We start from the raw sequence: 23,600 nt of genomic DNA, 5'->3' as shown, positions 1-23,600 counted from the left end.
GTTCCTTGAATGTTATCAATTGCACACTTTCTTGATTTTCGAACGTTTCGATGCATTCATGAATAAACATTCGTTAGGACGGCTAATTATTGACAAATGACAAAAACAGTAGAGAGCGCCTGCTGATGTATTTTACATCCCTTCTTTCATTGAACTGCTTTTAGCGTTCAGATAGCCTTGTATTGCTGCGATACGCAAATGCCAGTGCTATCAAAGCACCCTACAGTAGTCTCAGGGATCATGGTCACGCAGGCAAGGGCTCGGCCTTGTCGTTCTTTATTTATTTTTCCTCTGAGAACGATCCACGCTCACAGCGAAGTAAGATCTCTGGTGCTGATACATTAAGCAGGGCCTACTGGGCCAAGTGCAAGCGTATACATTTCTGGGAGTAAAAAAGAGTCACATATGCTTTGCCGCATTCGTCATACCTCGGCTGCCCGGTTAAGAGAAATAGTGTGTTCAGGTGTGACTTCATATTGCATGATTGCAATGCCGATTAAAAGGATTTCTCTCTGCGAAACACATGCGAAACGTCATGACTGTTGATCCGAAATGGAGCTCCCCCGTGACTGTACTGTCTTGAATTACTCCTTTCTGCCGGTCACTAATCTGGCCGAGGCAATTTTAGCTTGAAAGATCAGTCGTGTCTCCGTTGTCGCTTCGCAGGCCCAGTTAACGCGGCTGTGAACATCCGTGCTCAAGTGGCTGTTCCAAAAGACGAGAGTTTTCTACGCAGCTAGGCTGGTGCTCATTTCATTCGACCGCTATCTCTGCATCGCTTTTGCGTGCACTGGGCTGGCCCTGCGCCCCGCCACAGACCGCGCCTCTACATGTACAACGCCGCGGTCTGCCTGTAAAAAGATTCAACTTTCCGCGTCGCATTTATGCGTAGATTCCGCTGATGCGGGGTATACGTGCATAATGTCTTCTCCGTGTGCTTATGCTTCAGTGACGATACACTGTTGCACAGCCTCGGTACATCTGTCGCGTTATACATCGTTAGGGTTCAGCGGGGATCGGTGGCGAAACGAGGACACTGGCTTACTGGGATAGCGATGAAGACACAGGCGGTACAGTTGCCTGTTTCTCGCAGACACCTGCAGCCAGCTGCTGGTTAGTCGCGCATCGCGCAATCGTGGTAGGGATGGCTAAAGGAGAGGGAAAGAAAGCAGCGCAAGCGCCGAGCGGCAGTTTTCAACCGCTGATAGCGGACAGCCTTCGAAACATCCTCGCGATGTCTATGCCACAAGCGGTGGCCTATCGTAAAATCTCTCAGCATAACCTTGCCTCTAAACATGCAGCGCCCATTGATAGTGGTGCAGTTTTCGAGCCGTCTGTTAAGACGAATGTGTGGTGTTATGGTTTTTAATGCGGGCGAAGTGACAGTGTGTTAATGGCGTGAGAATGTATGAAGGTGTAGCAGAATGGGACCCCGTAATCTAAGTTTTGAAGAGGGTCATTTTTCTGTTGCTCTGCCATGCAGTAAGGATAGAAAGAAAGAGAGGTGAGGTGGTACTGAGGGTCACGGGGCTGGCAAAGTTTCAATGTTCGTCCGTGCTTAAGCCTGCAACATCTTTTTCATAGCTCAATTATGGTGCATGATACAAGTGTTTCTCATGTCGCGTCTTAATGTGCAGAGAATTCCCCGCGACTTCAGTGTCTTCATTGAATATCGCACGAAATTTCTTTGGTCGCTTTGCAGTGAGGGTATCGGTCTCTCTCTCTCTCTCTCTCTCTCTCTCTCTCTCTCTCTCTCTCTCTCTCTCTCTCTCTCTCTCTCTCTCTCTCAATATACACCCTTCTCGAAATGTATTCTCGCTTCATGTTTTTTTTTTTTACGCGACCAGCAGAACTTGTACTCTATCACAGAGATACAAGTGCGTCTAACAGATATTTTGCCTGATCTTGTTGATCCGTCAAGAAATGCTCCAACCGGATGCCTGAAAGGGTGCTTGTGGGAAGTGTTAACCTCCTTCCGCATGCTGAATGTCCGTTTCTCTTAAGGATATTTAAGTTGTACCTTGCTGATGTCTTGATGGCGGTTGCTCTGCACAGGTTGATGTGCGCTCTAAGTTGTACTAAAACGAGTGAACAAAAAGGTTCGTGGAACCCTGCGTAAAATCGCCAATGCAACTTCGTGCCTTGGTCAACCAATTGCATTTTGAGCAAAAAAGAAGACAAGAATGGCAGTCACGCGTGCCGATACATGTTCACTTTACACGTGAAAATTTCATTGAGAGCTAAGTGCGAGGTTTGTGCAGAATGTCTGAGCCTGTTTAATAATTTGGCTTCTCTAGGCATATTAGATTTTCCATTCCCGGACTACTTTATGACAGGTCCCGTCCTCTGATCCCAGAGGAATCGGCGTTACGGTCGCGTTACAGCACCTTCAAATGGAAAGTTTATGTAATGGCCCTTGTATCATCCCGCAAAATGCTAGCAGTAATTCTCTACTTGCACGCTATCTCATAATCCGACGCGCATTGCGAGTCGCACAAAAGTATTGCTTGTTTTTCAGCACCCGAAAAGTTAGACAGGCTATGCAAGTTAAACAGGCCTGAGCGTCACATGTCCAATCAACGCAAAGAGAATTACCCAATTCCGTTTGTTGAATGCAAGGTGTTGGGCCCCGATGTCCCTTCTCGAGCGGACAACAGCATGCAGGCCAAACCTCTGTCTAAATGACCTTCTCGAAAGCATAGTAGCAAAGCAAAAAAATAAAATAAAGTACCAATAAGGATGAACGACTCTCGGTACATTTCAACACGTCTAAATTTTGTCCTACTCATCGATAAGTATTCCAGAAAGGGTAAAGGTATACGTACACAAGAAATTACTGCAACAGAAAAGGTAGCCAGACTACAGGAAGTGCTCGCCTGATAACCGCATCTGCCAGTGTTTTAAAAAAGAGCTTGTTTGCTTTCGTTCCGACCGTTTACACGCACGTCTTTTTGGTGCCACGGAAGTGCAGCACATATACAGAGCTATGCGTTTTCTCATTGAAATGGTAGGAAATTAGTGTTGCGTGCGTGTTTCTTGTTCACCGTCCCTGACATTTTGGTGCACTAGAGCTTTGAAACTGTCTAAATAAAACGAGCACAATACAGCGAGCGATGGAAAGTAAAATGGAACACGTGGAAATGGCAATGGGTGACCAAAAAAAAAAAAAACTTTATCATACATGTTTGACAAATGTAGGATAAATCAGTCAGGGACTGCCGCTGCGAGGGTGTCAGCGTGCCCCTCTCCACATGGGCCCTTTGATAAAAAAAAAAAAGAAAGAAAGCTGTCATTTATACATTCGTGTCAGCGCTTTCTCATTCCTGGTCCGGCCACAGGAACAATGGATTGCTTATCTCTAAGAGCCGGGCGCATGTCTTTCCAGGGTCGTCAGCACCGAGTAGCGGAACGAATCATATGCGGGTCGCATCCAGTTCCTCACACTAGTGACATTGCTCTTTTCGTCGGCCTCTTGGGGCTGCACGAAATAAGCCTCTTTAAATGGCTCTTGAGGAATATAAAAGAAAGCCTGGCCGAGTAGGGACACCGTCCATTGTCTGTGAGCTTATGAATTCAGTTCCAGACAAATGCCCGCTTTCATACAAGTTTTCGGCCTGAGCTTGTCTGCGTAATATCGTGATAGTGAAAGCTCAGCACTAGCTGAGGAAAAGAAAAGCAGCTTTACAGCCGGAAGTTGTCTCGTCTCAAACGGAGCTTGACTTGCCCTGCTGTTCCGCGAGCCCTGCGCGACCGACGAGCAGTCAAGCGTGAACGACAGGGGCAGACCGCGATACAAGCTTTCGTCGCAGATTAACAATAGTCGTGGCGTCAGTAAGGATGGCAGTCAAAGTACCGACTAGAAGTCAGAAGTTCCTTTCTTCTCCATAATTGATTTTTAAGGAAAGAAAAAAAGTACAGTATCTGTATAATTTCTAAGCGGATACCTTGACCGCATCATCAGGGAACAGCGAATGGCGGGAGAGAAAAAAGGAGAGGGAAAGAGAGAGAAAGTTGCCGTAGCGGACAGCTACCCAATAATTTCGATCACCAGGGGATCTGTAACTTGTACTGACATCGCACAGCACAAGGACACATTATAAGGCGAAAACATTCGTATTACTGGTCACTGGACCACCAAATTATGACGTCACAGTCCACGTATCCTGGAGCGGGTAATTCAAACAGAGTTTCATGTGGTATCATCGATATAGCCTCGGATAATTTCAGTCCAAAAACGCTAATGCATTCGGCCGAACCCAACTTAGAGTCTTGTGTATGCCGAGTTCGGACGGAAAATACTACTGGAGCGGTGCGGATTCGAAACCAGGAATTTCTTCTGGGAAGAGAGTACGCAACGTCGTAACTGTAGGCATTTTTTTAGCATTGTATTTTATGCGTAAGCATTCACAGGCTGATGGTGCAAAGGGCGCATCTTGAGGTCCGTAGTAAGTGTGTACAGAACGCTTCGTTTGCACCCACAAAATGGCCCCCCTTGGACCATAGAAGCTTGATTAAATCAAATTTAGTGTCCAACCTGGTACAAGTATGACCAACTCAATTCTGCCCTCCGAATATTGTCTTCTACCCGCAACATTTGGCCTCCTGAACCCCCAAAATTGACCTTGCCAGAATGTGACCAAAATTGACGTCTAACCTAATCTGAGTATGACCAATTCAGTGGTGACCTCCTATGTGGGACACCCACAATATATGGTCCCTGGATTCCCAAATTTGAGTTCGACCGAATTTGAGCAAAATTTTTGTGCAACCTAATTTGACGACGCCCAAGCGAGTGGTGACTTCCAATTTTAGGTGGATGTGGCCACATCAAAATTGTCAATGGTTTCGCATGGTTTCGCGCGTGAGAGGCTGTGTGCATCCTTGAATTTTTTATTACAGTGAAACGGTGTTGTATACACATGAACTTTGTACAAACTATTACGAAACAAATATCAAATCAACACGATGCAGAATACTGCACGACTGAGGAACATCTCACTAAAGATAGGCAGCGTAGAAAACATAGATAAGAAGCGCCAATCCGGTTCGAACTCTTTTTGGGCATACACTTCAGTTTGGGCAATTTACTGTAGACACAAAAATGCTCTCTCTGCGTCACCATGTTTTAACGTGCATTGTCTGAGTGTGTAACTTCTAGAAAAGTCCGTGTACATGAACTTTATATATATATTGAGAGAGAGGGGTGATCTTATGTGCTCTTAGGAGCACGATCATGTCCCGTTAACCCAAAATACATGGAAAGTTATATTGCCGGAGGGAAAAGCATGCAAATATAATTCTTGTAAAACTCGACTCAAAAGAAACGAACAGCCAAATGCATCTCCTGCATCAAATCCTATAAATACGGACGCTCAGAAAGACGAAAAGACACAGTGAGGGTCGGTGCAACTAAACTATGCTCGTACTACCGGATAAAAAGTGTAAAAACACGAACCATGAAACCAAGGCCGCCAACGCTCACGGGCAAAAGAGGTTTTCGCGCTTCACGCACAAAAGACGGACCTGGTATAAAAAATAGCGAACACTACGTGAATGCGTTAGATGCAATGAATAACTTGGAGTGCAAAATAAATTTCAATAGCGCGAAATCGACTGGGGGCGGTCGCCTTGCCAATAATTCAGCAGGCCACAAAGGCTGAATGTCTGGGCGCAGCGCTGTCTTTCTAGTGTGAATTATGCTTATAGTCACTCACAGGAACCCCAAGGTACTTTGGTGGCCTACGTGCCCATGACAGCATATTTAACAGGTGTCAACCCCATATACAAACCAGAGACCACAGCTCTTAGAATGATTGATTACAGCTTCTGGTACAACCAAAACAAACCGTTAAACGAAAAACCTCATCGATGCTTGCCTTGTAAGTGAAGAAGAATGCGAGGCCATTTGCATAAGCTGATACCCTCAGCTCGTTACCCATAATGCGAAAATCGTTGATGTCTACGCTGTTTGTCACTTTTGCAAAGTGGTTTCAAGTATAAAGTAAACAAAAACGAGGGCAATGGACAACCTTGTTTCACAGAGGACTGAATGGGGACTAGTTGTGAGGGAAAGCCATTTAAAATCAAGCGTGTGGAACAACTTTTGTTACAAAAGCGTACCCTAGTTGAAAGAATTGAGTCAAGATTGGTAAGGCTTAAAAGAGAGTAAAAAAAGAATGATTGGCACGCTTGAGCAAATGCCTATGCTAGATCAATTTACAGAATTGCTAATAGCTCCACAGAGCGACTGTAGTATTGCAAAACCATGCGCGCCGCATGGAGATTTGACTGTATTGGCTAACCCCCCAGGCCCCATGTTTGGTAAGGTCCAATAAAAGCACACATTGCAAACTAGTCGACTTGACATACCTTCAGCTAAGATCTTATAATAAACATCTGAAAACGAGATAACAACCGTCTACAAAGTGGAGTTTTTACTTATCGTCAGCCTTCGATATTAAGACAATATGACTTTTCGTAAATGACTGTGGTAACACGGCCGCTCGAGCGGTTGTAGTGGTGAAGATCCAACGTCAATACTAGTTTCACAAATTTGGAGTTGAACAGGGAGTTAAATATATTTAAAAGTAATTCCCCTGAGATGCCGTCAGATCCCATAGTTTTCGAAAGAGGCAGTTGATCAATTTTATCATCCGATTCGGTTAAAAATTACTATGTGCATTAATCCTCGGAAAGTGGCTTAATCATAAACCCGCAGAGCGCTATATTAACAGCATCAGCAGTGCATGACTTGACAGCAGAAAGAGAGGTGTAGTGGTGCACAAACTCGTATGTATTGTATCTGAGCTTGTAACCAAGCCACTTGGCAGCGCAGGAGCTTGGCTGCCAAGTGACTCACTTGGCAGTCTGCCACGTGGCGACGTCACCGAGCAGTGCCTGTATATAGTTGACTAATCAAGTGCAAAGCACTCAATAACGTTTTGCATCAAACTTTTGATGATGGCACTTTATAGCAGCGATTTCCTCTTAACACAAACCCGCATGCAGCCTCGCATTCAAGCTGGTGTAAATTATGAATACTCTGAAACAACTGCTTTTGATCACCATGTTTAATTTAAGACCTTATAAAGCCTATTTTAATAGCTGTGCCACGGACTGCCTGTTTATACGATTAACAAGTTGAAAATAATGGGAGACTCGTGCTGAAGCAGGATTTCAATGTTATATTCACTCGCTGTTTAAATTTCTCCTCGCTTGACAGCGAAACAGTAAGCGTTCACGGGGAATACGTCCACTCGGGAAAGACACTAAGTACAGGCCTGGTCTACACAATGAAATAATTAGAAGAATAAGGCTGCGTATTTGGCATGTACTCTCATATCACGAATGACAATTTACCAGAATCCCTCAAGAGAAAAGCATATAACAGTTACCGGTGCTCAACTTTGGGGCAGAAAGGTATAGCGGCTAACGAAATGGGTTTAACACAAACTGACAAAGACACAGAGATCCATGGAAAGGTAAACGGTATATGCAGCATTAAGAGACACTGAAGCGTACAGGTTGGCCCAAGGCAGACATGCAACTACTGGCATTCAGCAGTCGGAGAATGCAGTGGAACATACCCCTTAAAGAAGGCTTTCGAGCCAAAGAACCGGATTAATTAGAGGAATATGGAAGAGCCCTTTGTCCCGAAGTGGTCGCAGACAGACTGGTTGTGCTGATGATGATATTGGAGATGATTTATGTCGTTGCCGCAACTTGTATTTCCAGCTGCGTGCAGGTTGTGTTCAACAGTGCATCACGAATTTTTATTCGTGCTTGCTATGCATTTCCTTTCCGTGAACGTTCGTTTTTTACCCCGTCCTCTTTGTGCTTAATGCGAGCACCTGTGTTGTCTTGTACATGTAAGCTGCGAAGCACGCAGCCGTACTTGATATGGTTGGTAAATTCGCGTTCCACCATGACGAAGGCGTATGTTTCCCCCCTTTTTCCTCATTTCTAGTGCAACCAGCTGGCCGAGCTTGGTGAAATGCCTGTTCTTTTGCGTGCGCCGGCTTCTACGTAGCTCGAGACGTAAGCGGACCGACGTCGCGATCCGGAGCTAGAGAGCGCCGGGAGGAAATGCGTGCCCTCGTACGCTTCGCTTGCTGACGGCGCTTGAGGTGCTTGGCAAGCCGGCCAGGGGGTCACATCCATTGTGTAAAGCGGGGCCGGGTCAGCGCAGGGAGTAAGCCATGCAGTCATAGCAGCTTTCTCGTCCGCAAAGCCTCCTTCGTGACGTGTCTTGGGGACGTAGCTGCAGCAGCCGTAAATGAAACACCCATGCAGTAGACACGTGCGCTGGTTTCTCTATCTCCTGTGACAGTTTTCGTGCTGCATACTCCTTGCGTCTTTTTATGGGAAAGTAATGGCACAAAGTTCAATCACCAGACCAGGACGAAGATAGTTTTCTAACTGCGTTAAGGTTCAGAGAAAACTGTTTCATTTGTACAACCATATGGCTGTGCTAAGGGGATTGCTGATCGGTAATCACTCCCTTATTAAAATCTACTCCACGCCAGGGATTTCCCCGAAAACACTGGACAGCGCTGTTATTGCAAGTTTAACTTTCGCGTCGGTAACCAGTAAGCTCTGAATTTTTCTTGTTGTCCAAATAACATATGGCACATACCCACACAGGGGGATCAGCCAAGAATTGGGCAGCGAAGAATGTTTTTGAAGTATGCTTACATGTAAAAAAAGAAAAAAAAAATGTTTGGAGGGGTAATTGTCCGAATCGCACTTCACTTCTTTTTCTTTCGTTTTTGTGGGAGGAAAAAGGAAGCTTGGCAGACGGAGTTCAAAAACAAGAACAGTAAATCTGCGCAATCAGGGCATCAAAGTTATTTCTGACTGCCAAACGCACTGAAGTGGCGAGACAAATGTGCCGAGTGCTTACTCCTACCCGCAGTAAAGGTTTCACCACTGCCACCTCCTGCCTTTGTTGCCGATTTTGGGTGTATGCTTGTGCATTTGTTTTGCACACACGTAGAAGTTTCGCAGTGCGTCTGAGCCAAGCTTCATGTTTTTTTGTGACACTCACACCCGATAGGTCATGCATTCTGGCAGTCAATATAGTGATCGTTCTGCCAATCTTCCGCCAATCTCCTAAACTGCGCGAATAAAACAAGGACAGAGCGCAGACACGTCACAGACAGAGCGGAGACACATCACACACACTGCTCTTTCTGTGTGATGTGTCTCCGCTCTGTCCTTGTTTTATCTGCGCAGTTTTGAAAAAAAAAAACGAATTTCACCAACTAGCTTAATGTTAATTCCTCGACGCGTCTACGAAGTGTAACGCACGAGGTGTATTTCAATGTTCGTTTCTTACTTGTTCGTTTCTCGCCTAAAGTTAAGTTAAATTGGTTCACAGGAAGGGAAAGGCGCAGTAACTGTCACACTTGCTCTGTGGACACCCGAACCGCGCCGTAAGGGAAGGGAGGAGGGTGGGAATGAAAGTGGAAAGAGAGAAAGAGGAGCCGTGGTGGAGGGCTACGGAGTAATTTCGACCACCTGGGGATCTTTAACGTGCGGTGGTGGTAAAAATATTTTAATGAAAATGATTAGGAGGTTGTAGCGGCGGTTGGAGTCCTCAGTCCGGAACCCCATTGGCGTAGGCTGCTGTCCGCGCTCTTCCGATGAGTTCTTTTTGAACCCTTGCGTCCGAGCTGGTCAGAGCTGCCTCCCACCCCTCCTGCGTTGGCTGGTTATTAATAGTGACAGTCTGATTTCGCTGGCATGCCCACACCATATGGTATAGGTCCGCCTTCTCCCCGCAGAATTTGCATTGTGAGTCAAATGACTCTGGATCTATTGCGTGTAGTCTGCGTGGATTGTTAAAAGTGTTGGTCTGTAGCTTGCGGAGGTGTATCTCCTCCCCTTTGTCTAGTGTCTTTGCCGGTGGAGGGTAGACCCGGCGAGATAATCTTAAGTGCTGAAGTATTTCGGTGTAAGTTAGCAATGGGATAGGAGGTTCCACGAGATCCGTATTGGGTGCCCGGGGGAGAAATGCTCGGGCTGAGGCGTGTGCGCTCTCGTTCCCTGGGATGCCCTGGTGACCTGGTACCCATACTAAGTGTTTATTCATGGGTTGGTAGCCACGGGTGTAACTATCTTGCAGGATTTTAGCTGCTAGCGGTGCAATCCTGCCCCTGAGGTAATTGCGATATGCTGTCTGTGAATCTGTAAGAATGTATTCTGAGGTAGTGTGTGTCGCAGCTAGGGCAATTGCCACTTCCTCCGCAGCCAGTGTGTCATGGCTGTGTAATATTAGTCCATCCACTGTTTTATCTTGGTGTACTACCGCAACGGCCGCCATTCCCTGTTCAGGACCCGCAGCATCGACATAGAACACGCCCTCGCGCCCGCCGTAGTGCCTTTTTATAGCTTCCGCTCGTGCTTGTCTTCTTGGCTGGTGAAAGTCGGGGTGCATATTCCTCGGTAATGGAGTTCCCTTGAATTGTCCTCTCCATGAGGCTGGGATGTCGCTTTTAGGGTCTAGCTGTTCGGGGCAATTGATGTTCAAATCGTTCAAGACTTGTCGGCCAGTCAGAGTCGTGGAGAGTCGTACCACCTGCGCCGTGAGGTGTGCCTCAATCAGCTCGTCTACCGTGTTGTGGACGCCCAGTCGTAAAAGCCGGTCCGTCGATGTCGTAAGAGGGAGGCCCAGGGCCTTCTTGTAGGCTGTTCTGATTATGACGTCGAGGTTCTTGATGTCAAACTTCTTGAGACGAAGGTAGGGTGCCGCATAGACGATGCGGCTCACGACGAAGGCCTGCACCAGTCGGAGAGTATCTTCTTCGCGCATCCCTGATTTCCGCGTCGTTATTCTGGCGATCATCCTGCCGACTTGCTCGCTCACGAGGCGGAGTTTCTGGATGGCGAGGTGGTTGTTGCCCTTGTTATTGATGCATAGACCCAGTATCTTAACGGTCTGAACTTCCTTTATGGGTGAGTTGTCAACGTGGATGTCGATCGTGGCCTGATTTTTGTGCTGGCGGAAGACTAGGAGTTCACATTTTTCGGGAGAGCAGGTTAGTCCACACGCTCGTGCATAATTCTGAACTGTTGTTGCCGCTGTTTGTAGTTGTTCTTCCATCATTCCCATACTACCCCTAGTTGTCCAGATGGTTATATCGTCAGCGTACAGGGCGTGTCGTATGCCCTGTATCTGATTTAGAAGAGGTGGAAGATTGCGGAGTGCAATATTGAACAGAAGTGGGGATAATACTGCCCCTTGCGGAGTGCCTCTCGTGCCCATCTTCACTTGCGTTGTTTGTTTAGTGCCGATGCTGATGTTGACTGTTCTGTCTTTAAGGAAATCATAGATGTATGAGTAGACTCGCTGGCCACAGTTAGTGGTCTGGAGATTTTGGAGGATTGTGGAATGTTTGACATTGTCAAACGCTCCTTTGAGGTCGAGGGATAGAAGTGCTCGGTCACTGTTTCTGCGTGCTGGATCAATGACTTCGCGTTTGAGTTGCAGAAGCACATCATGGGTGGACAGATGTGCTCTGAATCCAAACATCGTGTGTGGCAGTAGCTCGTTGTTCTCTAGATAGTTGGAGAGACGTGCGTGGACTGCCTTTTCCATGAGTTTGCCTGCGCACGACGTGAGGGATATGGGGCGTAGGTTTTCAATGCTGATTTTCTTGCCGGGTTTGGGGATAAAGTGTACATTGGCTGTTTTCCATGCCTGTGGAATGGTGCCGATGCGCCAGCATTCGTTAACGTAATCCGTAAGTTGCTGCAGTGCCTCCGTGCCGAGGTTGGTTAGAAGTCCGACCGTAATTTTGTCTTGTCCCGGGGCTGTACCTCGGCGCATATCTGCTAGTGCTGCTATGATTTCTTCTAAAGTGAAGTCTTTATCTAGGTCTTCGTTCGGTTCCCCCCGGTATTCTGGATTTGAGGGTTCTGCGTCTCTCGAAGTGCAGATATAGCGACGCGTGAGTTCATCCATGAGTTCATCATCCGTGCCTTGAAAGTTGTGTAAGGCTCGATGCAAATTTCTACGTTGTTCACTCTTCGATTTCGGTGGATCAATTAGGCATCGGAGAAGGTTCCACGTAGTCTTGCTGTCTAGGCGACCTTTGAGGGATTCGCACCTTTTTAGCCAATTGGTGCGAGCGAGGTCCCATGCGTATTGGTCTGCTTGAGTAGTTAGCTTCGCTATTCGAATTCTGAGTTTTCGATTGTGCCTTTGTTTCTTCCACCGTTTTATGAGACTACGCCTAGCTTCCCAAAGGTGTAGAAGATGGTTGTCAACAGCTGGGTGGTCCTCCGTGGTGGCAAGGGTTTTTGTGAGGTTTTCTTTAAGGTCGAGAATAGATGCCGCCCACTCTTCGTAACTAGTTATTTGTTCCGATGTAACTAGTTTAGTATCCTTCCTGAATTTCTCCCAGTCTGTCATTCTGGCTTGCCCACGAGGTTTGCTGTGCTTGTTGCTTTCAAAGATGGTCTGCAGCATGTAGTGATCGCTGCCTAAGGTCTCTCCCGTATTGAGCCACTCATAGTTGCGGGCGTTGCGGACGAGCGTCAGGTCGGGGGAGGTATCCCGAGTTATGCTGGTACCGACTCGAGTCGGATGCTGCGGGTCAGTAAGTAAGGTGAGTGCCATGTCAGCGATGGCGGAAGCTAGTTTCCTGCCTTTAGTGTCTTCCTTTGGATATCCCCATAATGGGCTAGAAGCGTTAAAGTCGCCGACTATAGCTAGGGGAGCTGTGTGAGCTTCTCTTAGTGCTTTGATAAAGATAGCGTCAAAGGCTGCGCGGCGCTGTTTGGGGCGACTATATATATTGAGTATATAGGTGCCCTTGCTGTTACGGTGTTGTGGTAGCAACTTTATGAAGGTATATTCAATGTCGCTGTGTAGGTCAAGGTCTACAGTGGTTGCTGTGCATGATTTGTGGACCAAAATACATGTCGAGGGGTTTGTTTGATGTGTTGAGTATCCTCTGATCTTAGCCTCCATATTTACTTCTTGCAGGGCTATTATTTGCGGCGCATGAGAATAAGAGTCTATGTATTGTTGTAATGTTTCCCTCTTGCGCTTTAGTCCCCTGCAGTTCCATTGTAGGATGGTGAGTTTAGGTCTTGGTTGTGGCGCCATGTTGAGGATTAGAAATGTGTGTCGGATCCTGTGGTGGATCTTCAGGTTCTTTATCAAGTTCAGGGATGACTAGGCGACGATTTCCCATTTTGCCCTGTAGTTTTGTGCCCTTGTTGTGAGAAACATCCGAATATTCCTGAATTTTTCGGTCAATTCTAATCTCCTGCGCTTGCATCCTGATTAGAACTGGTTCAAGTTTTTCCATCATGGGCTTGATGACTGATTCTAACATGCTTTTGATTGTCGTCTCGATCATAATTTGTAATTTATTGGCCATGAGATCTTGGACTGTGTTTTCCAAGCGGGTAATGCGGTCCTGTGTTTCGGTGTTCTCAATAAATTGCGGCATGGGTGCCTGCGGTGCTGCTGCCTGCGGTTGTGGTACCTGCGGCATTGGCGCCTGCTGTGGCGTCTCTAGTGCAGTTTGCCTGTCGATAGTGCTAGTATTTAGCTCCTGTGGGTACGGAGGGTGTACCTCTTCCTTGTCCTCCTCCATCGGACATGCCTGTTGTGTCAATGGAGGTAATGTGTTCTTCGGGTTGGCTGCGACGCCTAATTGCTCTTTTAATTTCCTATTTTCTGATTTTAGTTTCTCGATCTCTGCTTTAAGTTGTTTGTAAGCCAACGCTTCGGGGGAGGAGGCAGCTACATCTGCCCAGCTCACCTTGCCGTCGTTGCGCTGGTCCTTGTAATGGGGTCCTGTTGTTTTCTCAGCTGGACGACTGCCGGTGGGGTGCGACGCCTTGTCGCTAGTGCCACGTCCTTTGCTTGATGACCGGGAGCCGCGTGGTCCTGAGTTGCTGCTGTTGGACTGGGCCCGTTGGGTCAGTCGGTCCCCGCTGTTAGATGTGCCTCTGCGGCTGGACCGGTCCCGAAACTTGGCCCTGGACTGGTGACTGTCTTGACCTGTCTTGGATTTGGCTGGTTGTGATGTTCGGTACTTGAACTTGCATTGATTCGACCCCATGGGATGTGGGCCTTCGCACACTGTGCACTTGGGTTGGCAGTCATGGGCTTCTTGAATGTCGTCCTGGCCACACTGCGGACATCGTGACTGCGCAGGGCAAGGGCAGACATCCGCCCGGTGTCCAAGTTTCCCGCACAGCAAACAGGCTGGTGTTGTTTTCTTGTACAGGCGCACGGGAAGCGCCTCTCCGTAGTAAAAGACGTGAAAAGGGACCTTTCTTCCTTCGAAAGTGACGGCCGCTTTGTTGGAGGAACCTAGTTTTCTCACGCTCACCACTGGTGCGTCCGGGGAGCGAAGCGCTTCCGTGATGTCTCCGTTGGAAACCCTAGGGTCCACCTGTATTACTCCTTTACATGTGTCGTCAGAAGGCCGGAGGTAGGAGTACACTGCGTGTGCTGTGTCCCCTAGTTTAAGTTCTTGAATTGCGAGGATCTTTCTGATTATTTCGGCATCTCGTACGCCGACGACGATGATGTTTTGTTCCCAAATGGGCCAAACGCTGAGCGCTGCTGATGTGTTATTAATGCCTGCTGCCATGTGCAAGGAGCTTCCGAGAGTGTTGCTTCCCCTGAATTTGCTGAGATCCAGCGTTCCTCTAGGTTTGATTATGATGACTGCATCTTGCTTGTCGAGACGCGGCTGCGGAGGAGGCTTCCAACGCTTGACTTGCGTGCGTGGCGTCTCCTGCAGCGGCGTATCAGCTGCGGCGGTGAAGTGGCCATCTGGCGTTCGTCCTTTCTGCCGTGCCGAGCGGTTGTTACGGGCTGATGCGCGTTCCCACTCTTCTATCTTGCGTTGGATGTTGGCTTCTGTTACTTTGTCGAAAACTGGCGTTTTCGCCTGCGGAATGGTGACGATACGCATTCCATCCGGGTCGTACCCCGTCAAGGTTGTCATGATTTGCGGCAGAGTTTGCCCGCGGAGCCGCGGCGGGCAGCTGACTCGAGGCCTATCTGTTAGGCTTAGCTACTCGCTCGATCCGCTTGAACTTGAAATCCTCGTTGAAAATGGTCCCACCTGAGAAACGGTGGTCTCCTCGTTGTTCTGAAGTGCCCGGGAACAAGTCCTGCTGCTTTTGAAGCGCTTTGGAAATCCTTGTCCGGGAAAGGAGCATAAATTCGGCGGAGCCGATGTAACACACGGCCGTCCTTCCCGACTGCTCGCAGCGCCCTCTGACATCGCACAGCACACGACGCCTCTTCGTTTCGCCTCCATCGAAACGCAGCCGCCGCGGTCGGGTTCGAACCCGGGAACTCCGGCACAGTAGTCGGGCGTCTTACCACTGTACCACCCCGGCGGGGCTCGTTTCTCGCCTAAGTCCCGATTTTCAGTGTCAGTGAAGCGGTTTGTAAAATGATTTAAATTCTACGCTCTTACATTCACTAACGTACTGGACTATGTATACGCAATAGCTTATGCAGCTATTTCGGTCGAAGAGTCGCCGCCATACCCCAGTTGCGGCTCGAGTTTTGTCGGAAGAGTTTAGATCGTGGTAGGAGAAACGGAGGTCTATAGTTGAGGCTGTGTTCTTTAGCGCGGTTGAGGTGTTCGCGGACGACTCTGACAGTGCGCCTTTTCTTCCCTGTAAACGAATGTACAAATTAAACGTAGATGTCCATTGAAAATTCAGACAGATACTGCGTCTTCCTATTCCCCAAAACATACCTAAAATATAGAAAAAGTTCGAGGAATAAAAAGGCTGCCTTTAAGCGCCATCGCGTTTACCTTTAAGGAAAAGGCTGAGTGTCCACCCAATCTTTTTGCAGTTGCGTTGATTTGACTGCGCTTGCAATATCGTTTGTATTAAGTTCATGTGCATAAAACCTCCCTCCACTGTTATAAACCCCATGTTGCTGAAAAAAAAAAAGTGGCGATGGCGTTTTGCTCTAAAGCTGCGGCCGGCGAAACTGATTTGTATTCGTCGCTTCGGTTTAGAACCCTGCTGCGGCCGTAAAATATTTTTACATTATTTTAGTATTTATTTAAACTAAGCTGATGACTTTAGTACTGTAGTGAAGAAAGTTATGACATCCCATCACCTTGTAATATCATCACTGCATGGACCAGCAAGCGAATCTTGTGAATAACGACGCCGGATCATGACCAGTTAAACGAATTTCATGGCTAATCAGCCCGGTCTCGACCAATCAGCGAATCTTACGACTAACCACTCCAGCTTTTTTTTTTCTTTCTGTGATGCGACTTCTAATGCGTCCTCACTGTAACGACGTGCTTGACGTAAAGGCTTGCTGGTCTGTCGTGCGTTGTTGGGTACGTTTTTGTTTTGCTCTTTTTGTTAATTAAGCAAGGAAGGGAGTCAAAATAGCTCTATTGTCAACCAATTGACCGCGTGCCGTTAACGCCGCTATGTCAATTCACTTTCAAAACAACATTTTACGCATGCAGCTCCATAACAATTCAGCAAATCAGCAGTCTCTTGGCGTCTTCCGACCTTCTTGTCCTGATTACTTCTTTCCTAGATAGCCATGCACTGACAGTTGTGTGACGTGCACATGCATCATCTTGTTAATCTTCGAATCCCTCGCACTGAAATGAGGTCTGTCATTGAATTTATAATGCGGCGGTTGCAGGAGGACTTCTACCGCGAGCTGAGCGTGTACTTTCTGGCTCCGACGGTGGCCTACGTGACGCTGAGCCTGGTGCCTGCGCTCTGGACTCCCCTGGTGACCGTGTCATGCGCCATCGGGATGATCATGCTGTGCTTTTTCACATTGGGCTACTTCCTCAACAGTCTTCTGCCGGATGCCGGCGTCTCGCCCGCCGGAAAGGCTGTGCTCATCACCGGCTGCGACTCCGGCTTCGGCCACCGACTCGCGCTGCGCCTCGATAGGCTTGGCTTCCAGGTATGCGGCCTCGTGAGGCCAGTGCAACATGAGAACGCCATAGCTTACATAAACGCCCGAGCTTTGCGTAAATGCCGTTCCACGATATGTGTACTGCACAAGTGCACCTCGCTCTGCAGAATCTTTGTTTCACTGCGCAAATGGTTTTGAGTGCCACATGCGAGAATGTATACAGGCGTCTGTCTCGCCGAGTAAAGCTGCCGGAGCGAGCAGTGCGATGCCCTTTGTGGGAGACGAAACCAGAGCGGTGCACGGCCGTCGCCGCAGTTTACGGTGAATGTGACATACAGCCTCTACGTTGCTGCGTTCTTCCCTGCACCTCCACTCATTTTCTAATTAGTTTTGTTTATAGGTACCAGAACGACATCGGTTATGACGGACGCAAACGCTGATTTGTATAAACATGGGCGCAGCGCGCATCAATAATAATAGTCGAAGTAATTGCCTTGTGGTGTGTCTATCCATCCGTGTTCTTTTTTGTTTGCGTGCGCTATGGCACAGTAGGCGAAAGCCAAAGACGCGTACCACGTGGACGCTTAGGGACAAGGATAAGGGCTTCGTTGCTTTAGCTGCTTGTATTTCGGCTGCCGTGGACAAGAGTTTTCAGGACGTTAGAAAACCCAATGCGATTAAGGCCACAGCGCAAGAGGCAGGATGCCGGGGTCCGCGGTGGTGGCAGAAATGATCACTGTGAACACCAGGAAAACATGAGCGGCGTACGTAGGCGCCGACGCCACTATACTGCGGCAGCGGAAGGACTGACGGCACGGAGTTTGGAGACCCGTCCGGCACAGTCAGAGTAGTCCGAAGAAGATATTTAGTATTGCCTCGCATTGCTGCGTCCTCATCACCCCTGTGTTGACTATTCGTAACTCTGAAATATACGATACAGAAAACAAATACCAGAAATTATGGTGCCTCTCGTCTCTCAATAGGTCCCGGAGGCTGCCTGTGAATGTACTCACTCAGTTGTAATAATAATAATAATCGGTTCATAGGCGCAGTAACTGTCTCACTTGTTTTCTGTGGACACCTTAACCGCGCCGTAAGGGAAGGAAGGTGGGAAAGTGGAAATAGAGAAAGAGGAGCCGTAGTGGAGGGCTACGGAGTAGTTTCGACCACCTGGGGATCTTTAACGTGCGCTGACATCGCACAGCACACGGACGCCTCTTCGTTTCGCCTCCATTGAAACGCAGCCGCCGACGTCGGGTTCGAACCCGGGTACTCCGGCACAGTAGTCGGGCGTCTTACCACTGCACCACCCCGGCGGGGCACGCTCAGTTGTACCATTTAATATATTTATGATGTGGCGGGTGACTTATGTGCAACCGTAGCATCTTGCTGGACGTTACCTGCTTACTTTTTATGAGGTGGTCTCAGTTCAAGGGTTCTACTTATTGCCAGCGCAGGTTATTAAACAGGTTCCGAGTAAATTGGGCAGAGTCTTTAGTGCTTCACGGCTGTGTGCCGTGGCCCCACAGGTGCGCTGCAAACGCATTTGAGGAAGCGCCCCCAGTTCTCGAGGCAGTGCAAGGATTGCGCTGCTGATCTCCAGGAGACAATGGAATACAGAGGCAAAATGTCCCTGATAAATGTTGTGGCTGTAGGAAGAAGGAAAAGAAAATGCACGGACCTGCTACTGGCTCTGCAGCTGAGCCACCTCCCTCCGCTGCCTAGTGCAGACAGAAGAGAAAATAGAGAAGAAAGAAAAGGAAGAGGGAGAGAAAGACGCGCGCCACAACAACAGCCGTAGTCCACCACCAAAGCGGTGGCGGGTGCAATGACGACCTACAACAGATAAAAATTCGGTGGCAGGCTAACCCCCGCCGCAAGCTGCGGTGACCGACATGTCCCAGCCCCATCAGGGGAGTACCCATCATGTCCGAGCGTGGGTTCAAACTTTTCAGCCGCACCCTGTTTCTCAACGCTTTGTCATTGTTTGCAGCGCTGAAATACGACAGTCATTCGCGGGCGCTCCTAAGCCCTTTTCCCGCTGTGGGTGCTCAGTTCTTCGAGAATCATTCTTTCGACTTCCTTGCAGGTGTTCGCCGGTTGTCTGTTCCCGCAAGGCGAGGGCGCCAAGAACTTGCAGCTAAATGCGTCCACCAAACTGCATGTGGTGCCATTGAACGTGACCAAGGATGAGGACTTCCGCCGGGCCGTGGACTACGTGCGTCGACACCTTGACGGCAATGGTAAGATTTCGTCCACAATCTGAAAAGAAGGCCGCCCTCACCAGTGAGTATACAAATGGCACGTCTCGCTGCTGTGCAGCGTCCGAATATAGTTACTGGCCTAGTCTCAGGAAGTCACGCAGAAACTGACACTGTTTGTAACGCCAAACGATGCACAGAGAACTCAACTGATCTCTCTCGAAGCCAGATGTGGCAGGCCAGTGGTAGTGTCGTTATGCAGTCGTTTCGGAATCACTGTAACCAATGCAGAGGGGTCGTACAGTGGCTCCTTGCTGTTATTGCTGTTGGCCTCTCTTGAAACTGCACGTACCTATCAGTTGGGGACTGGCCAGAGTGCGTTGCAAACTCAAAAAGGAAGTACATGTTAACTTAGCGAACTTACGCAGGGATTGGTTAGCTTTCGCCTTAAAAGAACGTTTACACTTTTGAAATCTCTTAACTAAACAAACATCTCCTGATAATATGGTAGACTTATGGAGGTCCCTGGTCTATTTTTGCTGATGTTAATCGAAAAAATGGCATCTCCTTGCGCCCCGATCCCCGAGGAGCCTGTTTCCGTTCCCCTACCTATATGGTGAAGTGGGGTATATCCAGTGCTGCCTGAAGCAAGTGGCCAGTAGCCAAGCTAGGCTTTTCAGGTCTCGTGCACGTGCCCTGTGTTTTTGTTTTGTTCCAAGCCTCCACCAGTTGACAGCGCTCGCAGTGTCCGTCCCTCCCTTTGTACTGTTAAATGCGTTAACCCGAAAGCCAACAATTCTTAGCTCACATACTAACGCGACGCGACTGCAGTTACCCGATGACATCTGCATCTACTTGCGCCGTGGGCGTTCTTTCTGAAAATGCACCACGGCCAACGGCGCTTTTAGCCGGCTGGCCATTCAAGGACGCGCGATGGTCTCGTGCGCAGGTCTGTGGGCAGTGGTGGCCAATGCCGGCGTTTTCGGCTCCATGGAGCTGGAGTGGTGGAGCATGGCCGAGATCCAGCACCACTTCGACATCAACGTGTACGGCTGCGTGCGCACTGTCCAGGCCTTCCTGCCGCTGCTGCGGCTCTCCAAAGGGCGCATAGTGCTCATGGCCAGCTACGCAGGTGTGGCTCTGCAGATATGTGGCTCTCCTGGCGCCCGATCCAGATATCGTGCACGTTTCGAAAAATCAACCGTAGGAGAGCCAAGCAGTTCTCAAAGCACCGCTGTTTCAGTCAACTCCACGACATCAACAGCTCGTCTATGCAGCGGTTTTGCGGTTCGATATTTGGCGCTTTTATGAGAGGAAAAGGAAACGAAGCAGAAATATCGAAAGGCAAAAGCGAAACGTCCGTGCTGACACATTCTACCAGCGGCAGTAGCCGCAGTTATTGGAAATACTAGCGTACAGTATTGTCTTCCTCTCTCAGTCATCAGCCGGCGGATGGTGGGAGTGTTTTCAGTTGAACCTCAGGCCACCGCTGCAAAAGACTAAGACTTATATAAAGCGAAGTGCACATCTCTGGTTGCGGAGCTCCTAAGCCGACATGCTAAGTTTGGCGTCGCAGCTGGCATGCCTAAATTGATTTAAAAAAAAAAAGAAATTAAGGGAATGATTCCAGAATACGGCAGGCGCGCATTGCCCGTCGTACTGTCACGCGCCAGCTATACCAGCAGGAATTTGTTTTGTAGGATGCTTAAACTATTATAAGCTGGTGCCAGCATGCTACGCGGGAGATGGAAGCGAGCTACTTTTCTTAACAGCGGTCTAGTGTCTCTCGGAGCCAGGCTGTGTGCCGAAATTAGCATTGCAGGGATTCACCCGTATCTTCGCAGGTCTTGCAACGGCTACTTGGAACAACGTATACAGTATGACCAAACACGCTGTGATAGCCTTGGGCGACGGACTGCGCCGAGAGATGATGAAATGGGGAATTTCAGTCTGTATCGTGGAGCCCACGTATTACAAGTAAGCAGACATTCTTCCTGTGTTACTTAGAAGGCTCGAAGCCGGTTTATACGCCTCGCCCGTCTTTGAGCGCTTGAAAAATCCACTGCACAAATTCTGTAAACTAAAGCAGTTTCTGAAAGGTTTGCAACATTTCTCTCTCTCTCTCTCATGAACATCGTCAATTCGTTCCCAAAAATAACATTTCGAAGTGGCCAAATTGATTAGCGTCTCGTACTTTCTGCGCATTTCACGTGCTTTAAATACACTTGTTCACATTATCCACGTAATAATCGTGAAATTATTAATAGGCGTTTGAGTTTTGCATACGATGATATGGAGAGTCGGTTTAGTTGGACTTGGTCGCGTCGTGTTGGCTAACATCATTACACTAGATTTGAGGAAACCCCTGAATGAACGTGATTTAAATTGTATGTGACATATTATTGATTCCGCCCTGCCACGCAGTGGCTCAGTGGTTAATGCGCTCGACTACTGAACATTAGCGTTCGATCCCTGCCACGGCGGCCGCGTTTCAATGGAGGCGAACCGCTTTGCGACTATGCGTGGATCACTATTAGACACGGTATTGTGAGAAGAAAAGCGCAGAAACCTAGAAGCTACTATAGAAGCGACTATGCCGACACCACAGCCTTCGTTAGCGCTTCATATATCTTCCTGAAATAAATGTTTTCACAATACCAGGGAGGCAGATCGGAATGTACAGTGAAGTATCAAAAAGGAAGTTGGTCACCATCCCTCGTGGTCGTGCTTTTACCTTGCGTTGTTACGGCATACGACCTCTTGTTTTATCCGGCGCACTAAAGTAGGCTGTGACATAAACAGATTAGCTGCATACGTTTGCATTTTTTTCCTCGTGCGCTGTCCTGTGCAAAGCTACGCAGCATTTCAGCAGAGATATCATATAAACTAACACACAGCCCTATTCTACGCTATATGCATTTAGTGATCGCTTTTACTAGGACAGTGCATTAACTTTGAATCCATTTCTTTCCCCAACCAGAACCGCTATTCTCCCGAAGCCAGAGGCGATCATCAAGAAGTATCACGAAAGCAACCTTCCCCAGGAGGTGAAGGATGCCTACGGTGACGATTACGTCACCGAGATGGCTCACATCTCTGTGGACACAATGGCATTTTTCGCCCGCGAAAACGTCGACGAAGTCGTAGATACTATGGAGAAGGCGGTGTGCTCGCGTCACCCGAGGCAGATGTACCGCTGCGACGGCTTCGTTCGTTGGTTCCTTGTGGTGGTGTTCCTGTGGTTTCCCTATGTGTTCCAAGACCTGCTTGACTACATCTTCCTGCACTACCACTCGCTCGGGCCTGACGGAAAGCTCGTAATGAAGCCTTCAATGCTGGAGAGAGTGGCAAACAGAATTAAATCTATTTTCGCACCGCACAAGCTCAAGAAGTGATAAGCGGGTTCTGTGAAAACGTGACTGGCATGCAGTTTTAGCTTCAATACGACGACGAGAAGCTTTAAACAAATCTACCAGCGCCATGACATCGACACCTGCGAGTCATCTGTTGACGCGATGTTTTTGGCGGACACTAGGCTTTCTCTCAAGTTTCTCACGAGTAACTGCGAGCAAAGCTCAAGCAATACCTGACACGTGGGATGGCCGAACAGATGCTGCTGCCGTGAGGACTATGCACATTGACCTATCTGTCACCCGTACGGCAGCAAAGAGCGACAACGTGAATTAATTTAGTTTTTGTTCGCATGCGCTGCGCGGCACAGTTCTCTCCAGACAGAAAAGCAATCGACCGCATATGTATACATTGGTGCTTATCCCTAGGCGCCATCAATACTCAAAAGTTTCGCGGGCGAAAGGTTTTCCCTTCCAGCGTGCGTTAATTCTTCTTCATAAGTGCTAGCGTTGAACAAAAAAAGCCAAGGTAAACTGTGCGTTAAACTGAAAATAGCCAAACGCGTTAGCTGTGACTTTGTAGAAACAGTGATCGCGTACTGATTTTTCAAGTCAGATGCTGGCTGGATGACGAAGTGACCGCGCAGTATATAGTTACTGTCATTCGCGGACAATAACACGAGTGTTGTTATGTACACAAGATCAAAGCTGTTTGGAAGCTGATGTGAATGTATATATTTTCATAATAAACCGTTTTCGGTTGTCAGGCTCTGGGTACATCCAAGGATTTGGCTTAGGTGCTGGCTCTGATATGATCTTGGCTCACAAAGAAAACATTACGAGGGACTTCAGTGGCTAAAGTACTGAAAGGCGAAAGCCTGAGGGCCGCATTCTGCTATGCAACTGGCACTGGTTAGTAATTGATTAATCAAATAATTAATTATTGATTAAGAAATAAGCAATCACTAAACAAGTAATTACTTAATGGATCATTTAGTGAATAATCATTATTTGTTAATGAAATACTTATTAGGCATAAATTAGTAATTAATTTATTAATTCATTAATTATTTATTAGTAATTGAACATTGACTGACATATGGCCATATAAGGTGGTGGTGCTCTATGATTGGTCGAGACCTCTTTGACGTC

The 23,600-nt window shown here is 48.0% G+C and overlaps 1 protein-coding gene across 1 annotated transcript in view; it reads left to right on the top strand.

Moving 5' to 3' along the window:
- Positions 1–23,220, top strand: part of LOC146191582 (short-chain dehydrogenase/reductase family 9C member 7-like) — a 24,894-nt gene extending 1,674 nt beyond the window's left edge. The window contains exons 2-6 of the mRNA XM_084602094.1: positions 16,673–16,945; positions 18,987–19,140; positions 20,048–20,230; positions 20,943–21,075; positions 22,079–23,220. Of these exons, the coding sequence (XP_084458220.1) occupies positions 16,673–16,945; positions 18,987–19,140; positions 20,048–20,230; positions 20,943–21,075; positions 22,079–22,493 (1,158 nt within the window). The 3' untranslated portion in view covers positions 22,494–23,220. The remainder of the gene's footprint in view (positions 1–16,672; positions 16,946–18,986; positions 19,141–20,047; positions 20,231–20,942; positions 21,076–22,078) is intronic.
- The last annotated feature ends 380 nt before the right edge of the window (positions 23,221–23,600 follow it).

The sequence above is a fragment of the Amblyomma maculatum genome, chromosome 4 (genome assembly GCF_055883805.1).
Source record: "Amblyomma maculatum isolate TAMU_Amacu chromosome 4, ASM5588380v1, whole genome shotgun sequence".
In the NCBI taxonomy this organism is placed as follows: Eukaryota; Metazoa; Arthropoda; class Arachnida; order Ixodida; family Ixodidae; genus Amblyomma; species Amblyomma maculatum.
This window is presented reverse-complemented; position numbering and strand designations above follow the sequence as displayed.